The sequence below is a fragment of the Haemorhous mexicanus genome, chromosome 4, assembly GCF_027477595.1.
Source record: "Haemorhous mexicanus isolate bHaeMex1 chromosome 4, bHaeMex1.pri, whole genome shotgun sequence".
In the NCBI taxonomy this organism is placed as follows: domain Eukaryota; kingdom Metazoa; phylum Chordata; class Aves; order Passeriformes; family Fringillidae; genus Haemorhous; species Haemorhous mexicanus.
In genome coordinates this window covers 25,378,475-25,390,925 of record NC_082344.1, presented here as the reverse complement: position 1 = coordinate 25,390,925, position 12,451 = coordinate 25,378,475, and the positions used below count along the sequence as shown (strand labels likewise).

The 12,451-nt window shown below is 39.9% G+C and overlaps 1 protein-coding gene across 5 annotated transcripts in view; it reads right to left on the bottom strand.

Moving 5' to 3' along the window:
- Positions 1-1,080: 1,080 nt before the first annotated feature.
- Positions 1,081-12,451, bottom strand: part of PDLIM5 (PDZ and LIM domain 5) — a 131,609-nt gene continuing 120,238 nt past the window's right edge. For all 5 annotated transcript variants that reach the window (XM_059844133.1, XM_059844137.1, XM_059844138.1 and 2 more), the window contains 4 exons: positions 10,502-10,682; positions 9,358-9,478; positions 5,098-5,213; positions 1,081-4,473 (listed from right to left, as the gene is read on the bottom strand). In XM_059844133.1, coding sequence (XP_059700116.1) covers positions 4,384-4,473; positions 5,098-5,213; positions 9,358-9,478; positions 10,502-10,682 — 508 coding nt within the window. In that variant the 3' untranslated portion in view covers positions 1,081-4,383. The remainder of the gene's footprint in view (positions 4,474-5,097; positions 5,214-9,357; positions 9,479-10,501; positions 10,683-12,451) is intronic.

The following is a 12,451-nucleotide window of genomic DNA, read 5'->3' as shown; positions in this document are numbered from 1 at the left end:
AGGGGAGGCAAGTTTTCTGTAAAGCTGCCTCTAAATTTTATAGAGCTGTGTGCAGTGTTTTCCTTTGCCTGTGTAAATAAAGGTAAAAATACAACAGTGCATTTGCCTGTTTAAGAGATGCTCAGCTAAGGGGATTCTTAGACTGGTATTATCATGAAGGAACTGGCCCTGTCAGAGCAGACAGTTAAGCGTCCCATGGTGAAAACAGAGACTGCTGCATGCCAAGGCTGAGTGTGGTATCAGACAAGGCTTGCCAGAGCAGGCAGTATTTCCTTGGACAGTGTCAACTTAGGAAAAATATTAAACCCTTCCAGAGAAGCAGTGCAAAGTATTCTAGACAGCAGAATGGAGAAAGGATAGCAAATAAACAGTAATTGGCCAATGTAAGTTTTACATTGTTACATATTCTACAGCGTTCAACACAGTATTTATACCTTTCCATCCATCTTGAGAAAAGATGAAGAATCAGAGACTCACCAAGGCTGAAGGGACCTTGACTAGTCCAAGGGCTGTATCCAATCAGGTTTTGAGTATCTCCAAATAGAGACTCCACAATCTCTCTGGGCAACCTGTGCCAATGTTTCCCATCCTCACAGTTGTCCTCTTGCTACATACCAAGCCTGGCTCTTTCTTGACTCCCCTATCCAGGTATTTGTACACACTGATGAGGTCTCCCCTGAGTCCTCTCTTCTCCAGGCTGAGCAGTCCCAGCTCTCTCAGCCTCTCCTTGTATGACAAATGCTCCATGCCCCTCACCACCTTTCTTGCTCTCTACTCCAGTACAGCTATGTCTCTAGTGCTGGTGAGACCAGTACTGGACTCAGCTCTCCAGATGGGTTTCACCAAGGTTGAGCAGAGAAGGATAACTTCTCCCATCTGCTGGCAATCCTCATGGTCACCTTGGTGTTACCAGGACTCCCTGGTCCTTCCCTGTAAAACAAAGCTAAAAAACCCATAAAACCTGGAGAATGAGCAGCTCAAATGCTATCTATTCATGTGTACAATCATGGCTTTCCTTTACTGGCTATTATTCAGGAAAAGAAAGCATCCAACAACCACAAAATAACTCAAGACAGAGAATTTCAGGTTTTGAGTAGGATTTATTTGCTCGTTATGTTTTTCAATTGTAATTAAATTTGCAAATGTGAACAGACAAAATTTAATGCCAAAGATTATTAAACACAAGCAAAGAAATCACCAGGACTTAACAGCTGGTAGTTTAGCATAAAACAATGTTTGCAAAGCAGCTGGCATGGCTAGATGATGCAAGTAGCTCTGTGAAGAAATAGGTACACAACAGACCAACACACACTGAACCACAACTCAACTCCTGCTTTTATGTTTATGGCACTGTTATATTAAGCATTTATATTTACATGTAATCCTGAATTATTTCATTACAACATACTGAAACTGTCATCGTGGATCAATTATTCACTTATAAAGACATTCTACCTCCAAACAGAGTTTAGCCAAATTCTCTCACAGGCAGTTTTGGAAGAAAAACAATGACTGACTGAAAATGCATGCAAAGATCTACAGTAGTAAGGTTACTAATATATCAGTCCTGACTCTGTAACATTCCCTCATAATATGAGTGCTATATATGTGCTGTGTGAAAAGAAGTTGGGAATCTCACTAAATCCCCAAATGATTTTTTGCTATGTCAAGTCTGCATTCAAATGCACATTTATACTTATGTCTCTCAATGCACGTGCATACGTGTGCATGTAGAAAAAAGTATATTTAAACACATACACTCAGACCCCAAAAGATTCTAGAGGTAAAGGCAGGCTTAAAATAAAACAAAATAATACCAGGATGAAATAGTTCTAAACAACAACAACAAAAAAGGTAATAAATATTCAGTGAGATATATGGCATTATTATAAAGTGCTCTACTAAAATCTCACTTATTAAAATAACGATAAAAATTATGTTCCTTTTAATTGATTTATATAATTTGGTAAAGCCATTAAATATTCATTATCTATCAGTGACTCTATGCTTCCTTTAAAATTTTAAACAAATAGATAAAAGCAGAAATTAAAAGGCAAAGCAGCTAAATGAAGCAGTTCTATTGGAGCCTTTCAGGCTTTTGTCCTCAAATTCATTAACAACTGCATAATTTCAAACCCTAGAGCATATGGATTAAAAATAAAATCCCAATTAAAATTATGAGGCTGAACAAAATTGAACTGGATTTTAAGGACAATGACAAACTAAAAAGTTTTTATCCTACGTTAAAATTGCAAGGTTTGAATTGCAGAAATTACAGAACGCCTTTTCCTGTGCATTTCCCCCTCTGTCCTCACACATGTGCAATAGAGCTCCACTGAAACCTAGTCCGTAGGTCTCATTTCTCCACATTCCACTTAATTTTAAAGCAACCTGGATTATATTACTGTATCTTGTCCTGTCTGCTTCCACCCTTCTGTTTTTCAGCCAAACTCACAAAAGGGTAGATCTACAAGAGTGTAAACATTTTAAACAGCTTTATACCGTACCACCAAATTTCTTATTTACCAACATTCACCAAATTTACCAAAATTCTTCTGTACCACTGGAAGTTAAAAAAGAAACGTGGTAATATTGAGTAAAAACAACTTCAGGAAATAAAGTGAAACAGCCCCACAATGTGAACCTGTCTCACTGAATTAATAAAACGCCAATTTTTTTTTCATATTTCAGTACTGCAATTTTGGCTTTCTTTCCTCCTCTTTTGCTGATGTTCCTCATTACAATTGCTTTATTCAACCATAGCAAATTTTTTTTTACTTCATTATCCATGGTTTTATGGATTAAACTATCCCTTGAATCAGTAAAAAAACCCACCCCACAACAACAAAACCAGTAAATGGTTATTTTTAATGTCTACTAGAAAGAGCACTAAAGACTAACAATTCAGCTCTGACACTCCAGTTGAATCAAACAGCATGTAAATTCAGCTTCCTTCAGGAATCTGCTCAGGTCCCGAGAGAGCCCCCTTCACTGTTGCGCTATTCTGCTCAAGCAAATTCACCCTGTGCAGAGGAGCACACCTCCTCCCTGGCTGCCTGCAATTGCTCCAATTAAACCAGTTAAGCCCTAATTTGAGGCTAAGGGGCACTGAGCTGGCGCACTGGTCTTGCGCTGCCTCCCTGTGTGGATGCAAAATTCCTATCAAGCCACAGAATCAGCTGATCTGGCTAGCGGCAAATGCATAATGACAGCATTGTCTCTGCTCCCTTGCAAGATCTGAGAGCTACTGAGCTGCTTAAACCAATGGAATATCATTTAACAATACACTCCCTACGTCTGGAAGAAAAGTGAAAAATAAATCCTTAACTAATAAAAATCCTAACAGCTGAGCAAGAAAGTTAAGTTTTCGGTACGCTACCTGGCACACCACCAATATACATATTCATGAGTTACGTGGTAAAGAATGTACTGAGAAAAAATGTCCTCAGTTGCACTTCAGCAGCTTCCCTCATTCAACACAGAATCTCACATTCTGGATACAAAATGCTGTTACCTGCAGATTCAGCACAATTTCCCCTTTACAAGGCACTTAAAGCTACCTAAAACCTGAACTGCAAACAGAAGAGTTGAAATCCCTGCTCCCTTAAGATTTGATCTGACATTTTCATTCTATCAAACACACTCTTAGCAGCAAGGGATTTTGGCTAGTGTTCTGGTAGTACATGAGTACAGAAAAGTATCCCATTTATGTTTTAAGTGGCATCTTAATATTTTTTTTACCAGCATAGCCACTTAAATACTTTATAAAAACCTCTGTCCCTTGCAAACCCATCAGAAATTCAAGTGCAAAGGCACAGGTACATGTAGTCTTGTACGAAACTTCCTGTATACAAATATCAGATTTTAAAAAAAAAAGTTTCGGAACTATATATTTTGTGTAATTTTATCTTTACTTTGAGTTCCTTTTAATGGAGTTTAGCTGCAATATTTCTGGACACACTTTAAAAACATCACTGAAATAAAGTGATCGGGATTGCTGAATCCACTCTCCTTTTATTTGTTGAACAGCAGCAAGACTGAGACCTCTAATATCAGGTATTCACTTTTACAGATGCTTCACTTCTCATAATGAAACAGATAAATGTGGTCATAAAATCATGAAATACAGTAATGTGCAAAGCGTAGAGATAAAGACACTCTAATTGTTTGGCTTGGGTGCAATTCCCGATACCTTTCTTTTTATGAAGCAAAATCATAAATGATAAACACTCTGAAAAATTAGTGTACAATCCTTTCTGCAAGTTTCCACATCACTTTTACATTTTAGGAAAATTTGGTATAAATAATTTTAACCAAATATTGAACATGGACATTTTAACCTTTCTGCTCAGTACATTTGTTACACAAGATGAACTCCAAGTTTCAGATGTTGATAGAGTGGGCGTGTTTCTTGCACAGTGGCTTGTCCTTCTTGGAGAAGAAAGTCTGGCCCTCCAAACTGTCACTACATACCTGAAATGGGGTAAGAAACAAAAGAACACTCAATTCAGATGGATTAATTACACCGTAACCATTCAGAATGCCAAATCATGATATTGCTTTATGCACAAATATATTCAAAGAGTAAGAATTACCTTATTTTTTTTGGGATCCTCTTTTTAAGTAACTCTAGTGGTTTGCGTAAGCATAACCTTTCTTAAGACAAGAGGTGCTTAAGTGGGAGCAGAGTTACATTCAGAATTTAAGAAAACAAACCCCAATCATTAATATTGGGGCTCCCCTTTAAGTTTTTTTTGGTCATACAATATAAGCAAGCAATACCTTGGCTACAGTGTCCTTATGTCAAAAGCACTCTTACTACTTTGGAAACACAGCCCATTCCCTTAGAACCTTCAACACTTACTCTGAGGTAGTAAACGTCGAGGGTTAAATGCTGGGACACAGGGCTGCAATCCAGGACACCTTCGCTCGCACCCGTGCCAAAGGCTTACAATGGCAACACACCTTCCAAATAACTGGGAAAGCACTTTTTGTTTGGGCTCAGGGGATTGAGAGAGGTTTGAGCTGTTAACTCCCATATGGGTCAGGCTAGCACTGCTGCCAGTGTTTGTTTAAAGGCAGACCAGCTTTACTTACGGAGCATACAAAGCAGGTGTCATGCCAAGTGTGGCCCAGGGCTTCAAGAAACCTGTCTCCAGCTTCAATGGGGAATTCACAGCCGTGGCACATCGTACCAAAGAGGGCATAGTAATCTGCAAAGAGATACAAATAGCTTTTAAAACATATGCAGAAAAGCAGGACTGACCCTTCGAGAGCTTTGCTCTTTCATTGGCAATACATTTGGACTGAGGTTTATTAGACTGAGTATACTGAATAAAGAGCTCCTGGATCAAAAGCCTGGGATGTTGACTTCTTGCTAATTCAGTTCTCTTCCTCTTCCTTTCAAGTGGGCAATGCTTCCATCTTCCTGGTGTTTCATTTCCTTGAGATCAACAGTGGGCTGGAGTGGGGGAAATGCACTCCTTGAGAATACCCACGTGAATACCACATATTCCTTATGTTCTCTCCAACTCTGCTTTGAAACCACACCCCAGCGATTCACACTACAGACCTTCTCAGAGAGTCATGAACTCCAACCTACATCCTGGTACAATTTTTGCCCCAGACTGCACTACTCAAAACCATGTAATCATTAGCCTTCTGTCCTAATTAGAGTCTAGAAATCTGGATCAAGTCAGAATACCTTTCTAGTCACTAAACTACGCTACATGACTTTTAAAAAAACCAACAAAACCCCAAAACAAACCAACAAATCCTTCCTCTTCATTACTACGAAGAAGCTTCTCCAGCAATCTCAGGGAGCAGAGACTAAAACAAATGGCATTGAACCATTAATTTTCCTCAATCCAAGCTGTCTGGTCTTTTTCACTTATTTCAACTCTCAAACACCCCATTCTAGGAATCAAATGTTTTATTTCTGCAGAGACAGCAGTGGCATTAGTGCTACAACATGAGAGAATTTGGGACCGGCACACTACCACGGCAAACGCGTCACGCAACATTATGTCTTCATAAGATGAACTACTGTCAAAGTGACAGCTATAATGAAGCTTTGGACTCCATCTACCAGTAACAGAGTGTTACTACCATAGTAACACTCTGCCTCTAACAGGGAAATTAGATGCCAGGGGTTGTTTTCAGAGGAGAATTATAAGGGATGGGAAGCTGGGTAGAAGTGGATTTTGTTTCTCACCTAGACTGCACACATCTGCTGAAGCTCGAATGCTTACTGCAGCAGAGCCCAGAAAGGATCATCAGATGTGTCAAGCCCAAGAGAAAAGTCCTGGTTTTGTTTCCTAAGATAGTGTTTTGTGTGATAACCTCCCTGAAAATGAATCATCATAGAAGACAGCTCAACAGGATGGGGAACACAAGTGCTCTGGAATAGAAAAGCCCTTGATAGCTGCCAGTGGCAAGAAACTGCTTCACTGATCACCTCCATTAACCCATGCTACTGGGATGAATTTGTAAGTGTTTAAGAAGAAAGACAAATAAGAACATCAAATGGTAGGACAGACCTGTGCAAAACCCCTAAAGGACACGGTCTCATTACTGTACTCTTTCAGCTCTTTACATTTGTGGTCATACAGAATCTTACTGATATTTTCCTGGTGCCAGCAGTTAAAACCTTTTGTAAGTTGGCCTGTGGTTGTGTTGATAAGTTTATTGGCTTTTCTTCTGAAGAAAGGGCAGTAGATAAGGCAGAATGAAGGGCATCAGCTTTCTTTTGCATGCTTGAATTGCGATACCACAGAAGCCTTCCAAGGCAGACTTCTTACACAGTCACATATCAGTGCTTCCTGCACACAGCGTTTTCAAAACTAGGCTACTAACTCTGCACTTAAAAAATGTTCAAAGTTGTAGATATCCAGACTTTTATTTTAATTTTAGCCTCAACATCTAAACCCAGAACATTCTGCAGATTAATCCCCTTTTAATACTAATAGCTGATGCTGTTATAATTTCAAATACAGATTTATAATTAGAACTCTCCTTTGCACTAGGAAGAAGGAAAGTTGGCAGTGACATTTACTCCTTATTTCTTTAAAATTAGTCATAGACTCATAACTCCAGCTGGACTGAAAGTCTTTGAAAAATTAATATAACTCAAATTAACATCTAGTTAGTGAGCCAGAGCCATTACAAAGTATCACTGCCAATAACACCTCACAGATTGTGTCTGCATTAACTTGCACTAGCAACTTTTTATCTCGGAAATAAACTTTGCAAGAAGTGTGGTATACTTGACATCTTACCACCGTTTTTCCTGCCCACAATATAGAAAAAGGGCACATTTTGCACAGGAATTGTAACAGTAGCACAAATCAATGCACTGCATGACATGTGGGTCATTTGGTGGCAGGAACAAGAATTGAACCTTAGGAGAAAAAATCCTGTCATGAGCTTTCCACCGAAAGGGGAGTTATTGATTCCTCCAGTACTATTTTTGAATCATCAAATGTCTTCAGGATTAGGGGCTTCACATGGCTTCAGGATGAAATTTCACCGTGCTGTCACACTGGAGGATGCCACTCATATACCCATTTCCTCTGCTGCTCCACAAATTCAATAGGAGCAACACCCTACCCTACATTTGTCACCAAGTTAGCAACAACCTACTGTGTCCTTTTGTATCAGCCAACATCTTATTAAAGCAGCTCTTACAAGAGAAATTTTGGATAAATTGGCCTACTTCCCTCATGCTTACAGTACCTAGCACTCTCCCTGGCACCCACTGTGAACAACTCTGGGATCAGCTCAGAAGGAAATCTAAGCTCCAAAGAGGTCATTAGAATTTCATGCTAAATCTTTTCTGGTCAATCTATTTCTACAACTAGTGAAACTGCAATGTTCCTAAAAGAGTAGAAGGAAAACCATAACAAGGGTCCAACTGACAGCTCCAACACAGCACGCACTGTGAAAACAGATAATTTTGATACAATTTCACCTCTTTTCCATTTTCTGGGAATTGTTTTACAAATTGTTTATTTCTTTCCTAGCTCAGAGGGGTACATGGAAAGTTTTGGGTGAGCTAGAAAACCAACTTAAATAAACACTGTTCATACTAATAATAGATTGACAAGAGGTTCAGCATGGCCCAGCAATGTGCACACACAGCCCAGAAAGCCAAATGTATCCTGGGCTACACCACAAGAGGAGAGGCCAGCAGGCAAGGGAAGGATTCTGAACCATCTACTTCACTGGAAGCCTTGCATCCAGATACAGGGCTCCCAAGATGGGAAGGGTGTGGACCTGCTGGAGCAAGTCCAGAGAAGGTCACACAGATGCTCAGAGGAATGGAGCACCTCTCCTTTGAGGAAATGCTCAAAGAATTGCGGTTGTTCAGCCCAGGAGAAGGCTGCAGTCAGACCTTATAGCACCTTCCAATACCTGAAGGGGGCCTACAGGAAAGCTGTAGAGGGACATTTTACAAGGACACGTAGAGATAGGACAAGAGGGAATAGCGTTAAGCTGAAAGAGTACATTTATATTGCATAATAGGAAGCCATTTTTTTACTGTGAGGGAGGTGAGGCACTGGAAGAGGTTGCCCAGAGTAGCTGTGAATTCCCCATTCCTGGAGATGTTCAAGGCCAGCTGGATGGGGCTTTGAGCAGCATGGTCTAGTGGGAGGCGTTGGCAGAGGGGTTGGAACCAGATGATCTTGAAGGTCCCTTCCAACCCAAACTATTTTATGATTTTATAAAAAATGTTATGATTAGCTGGAAGTGCTAAAAACCAAGCCAGAAATGCTCTGAACTTCTAGGCCACATCATTCATGTAATATTGCTCATCCATCAGGCTTTCAAGTGCTCTAACTGTAGCATTGTATTTTTCCCCTGACAGTTTTTTATCCTTGATCCTGCAAAAAACTATGTGGACAGACTGCTTACTCTTGGAAGCCCCTCAGGCTGTGAATAAGGCTATTCAGAGAAAACCACATTACTCCAATGGCATTTGCTTGTGTTTGGTAAATAAGCAGATTCACATAAACTTCAGATTACTTTAAAGCCAACCAGAAAGTCACCCTAAAACTAACACTTTGATGTATCACTGATACTCCAGCTTGAGGACTTAACAGGAATATGTATAAATCAGTGACAAGAAGCCTGCTACTGCTGAAGCTGATGAAGAAATCCTCACCAACTCCTCCTGCTGCAAACTAAAGGGTCTACAGCAGCAGTTATTGCTTTGAATTGACATATCAAAGTTACATGAAATTGCTGGGGCGCTTCTAATGTGTAGCTTGAGAAAAGGGAATTTTTTTTTTTGCCCAACCTTACTGAGCTCTGCTTTCCTGCACAGCTGCAGTAAACTTTGGTTGCGCTGCTTCTTACCCGTCTCACAGTAGGGATCACCATCTTCTAAGTGAAAAACATTATTGCGGATGGGGTTATGACAGGCCACACACACGAAGCAGGAAACGTGCCAAGTTTGTTTCAAAGCATTTATTACTTCCTGTGGGGATTAGAAAAAGTGTTAGGAACACATTATTTCGATGTGATGACTAGGATTGTGGTAGCCATGCCTCCACACTTGATTCATTTCAAGAATACTTCGTTTCCTGCTGCCACTTTGAAAATGGGTTGTGCACACAAGTTCTGCAATGTTAAACTTAATGAGGTGCTTTACTTATGGTACATCTCCTTATTTTTCATAAGCAATCCTTCAGGATCTTTGGAAGGTCTGACAGAGCGTTGGACAAATTTTAACAACTCATTTGTTCAAATTCTTAATTTTAATCAGGATTTCACCCATAATGGGCCCCTGAAATAAGAAAAGCAGCATCTCCTCTTCCTTCTCTTGAAGTCTGTGAAGAGTTAAATCAGAAGACATCACACAGAAAATTACAACTGTTCTGTGCTGTTTTGGAAGATGCTATAGCGCCAAATATGACTTGAGAATTGTGCTGCCAGAGCCCTGCATGACCCCAGTTACACAAGAATGCAGACACTTTGCTGTCTGCAGTGAAACAGCAGCTGATCAGCTGGCAGGCTCAAATGAGCAATATCAGTACCCAGTAGGAGAACATGTCTTTCCATCTACATTAACACTGGGAATATTTCAGTACTTCTCATCTAGCAAGCAGTGTGTTCTTAATGCTCAGTTCACCTAAGGAGGAATTTTTTCTTTTTACTTCCTTCCCCTACTTCCCCCTTCCCGTTCTGTAAAAAGCTGCCAGTTAAAAGCATGTTGCTCAGGAAAATTTGGTAATGGCAACAGCTACTGAACAGCTTCATGAAAACAGGAGCTGAGCTTAGAAGAGCCATGGAGCCTACAGCACCTTTTCTCAGACATTGAAAAGGTTCAACATTAGAAGATCCAAAGGTGTATTTTTATGTGATGAGAGCAGAAAAGGTGTGTCAAGAGTATATTTGAAAGAAAGCAGACTGGGCCAGGTAAAATGGAATTTCATAGTAGAGAAGCACTGAACACTGTGATTATTGCTCCCACCAAAGAGGCCATTTGCTGGTCACTTACCCCAAGGATCTTCCTCTGGCACTTTGAACACTCAGGGGCAAAGAACTTCTCATAGCAGACCTCACAATACAGCATCCCTTTCTCTTCCACAAATCCTATGTATGCCATGGAGGTTTTGCAGTGGGCACAATTAAACTCCTCTGGATGCCATGACTTTCCCAAAGCCACCAAGAAGGGTCCTCTGATTAGAAAGAAGAGATATCGTCAGCAAAAGCGCCTGGACTGCCTCCTGCAAAAGCTGTTAATAGATTTATCTGCAATAGCTCTGTGCCATTACTACACTGTTCACACACATACATTGCTCCTCTTTCCTCCTACAGGCTCTAAGAAAGCTCCAATTGTTGACTGTATCCATCTCCACTGAACTAAGAAAGCTCCAAGTGTTTACTGTATCCATCTCCATTGAACTCTCTCCTAGAAATGCCTGCCCACAATAAACACTAATTGTTTTCACTTCACTGCATTTCAGAAATCTTATTTTAGAACCACATTAAATACAGCACTGAACTGTCTGCTAGGGAAGTGAAGAAGAAGAATGTTTTCCATGTTCCCAATTCCACCTATTGCCAAGAGATATTTGACTCAGTGACATGATTAGCTCTCCTATAGTCTGCCTTCGTATTGAGACTACAAATATAAGTAGACTTGACCCCACAAGGAGCAGACAACATCAGTTTCTTCTGAGACAAAAATTCAATCACTGTTCCTATCCAACAAGTTTCTTACAGGATAATCCATCCTATAAAGGATGGATTATAAAAGTTATAAAAGGATTTTTTTGTACTAAAATAGGTCCATTTTTTCCCAAACATGCAACTTCCTCTATCATTTGTAAATGCAAAAAACTTATGCTTTTAATACCATTTGTCTAGTTAATGCACTGTAGTTAATAAGAAAAGAAATTTATCCATTTTTCAGTCAACAAAAAATTCTTAGTTTGTAACTCATGAATCACATGTATGTATCATTGTCTCTATATTCATCTGAAAATATATTCAGTATGTGAATCTCTTTAGAGATTTAAACATATTTACTTTAAAGAGGTGCCTCCAAGGCCCTACCAACACTCAACTTTCCAGAGTTTAGGTTTCAGATGAACTTTGTGGTTCATCTCCTTCACCAGATTTCCTGTTTTTCCAACACCAAGAAAGATGTAATTCTTTCAAGTAGTGAAAAGTGAAAAGATGTAATTCTTACTTTTTTTCTGATCTAATGCTGCCCTTAAAAAAACCTGAAAGGTACTAATATGACCACCTGCTGCTAAACAGTTTTTTTGAAATCACGTAATCTACAAGAACATTATTGTGTAAGATTTTCATATTAACAAAGCAACAGCAATAAATAAAAAAACCCCAAACAAATAAGAAAGAAACCAAACACATACCACCCCCACCCCCCCAAATCCACTTTGAAATTTGCTAATGTTGACTCTAAAATGGAAATATAAGTAGGCTGAGGACAGAGGGCAATTCCATCAAGGATAGAGTGTAAAGATTATAATTTCTCTTCTACATTTTCTCTGGCAATGTTACGTATTTTGAGCAGGATAAGAAGTCCAAGACAGGGGACTCAAACAGGCTTAGGACAGACTTAAAGATTTAGGATAACCCAAACACCCTGTAAGTTGATGAACATACTTAGTCTGGGCCAGTTTCTTTTATTCATCCCTGTTTATTGGCGGGAGCAGAGTAAAAAAAGGTCCCTGAAGAGAAGCTTTAAGGAGGGAGCTGGGCCTGAGCGCAGCTCTCCAGCCCCTCTCCCAGCGGATGCCTGAGCAGTGCAAACACTGACCTAACCCGATACCCTCCCACTGCTCTACAAGCACCTTTTTACATCAATGCCCTCTCAGTTATGTACTGATCAAACAATACAAGCCCTTATGTACAACAAAGTGCCCTCAGAGCGCCGTGTCAGCACAGGCTAATTTAACAGATTCATTAACACGGGGCT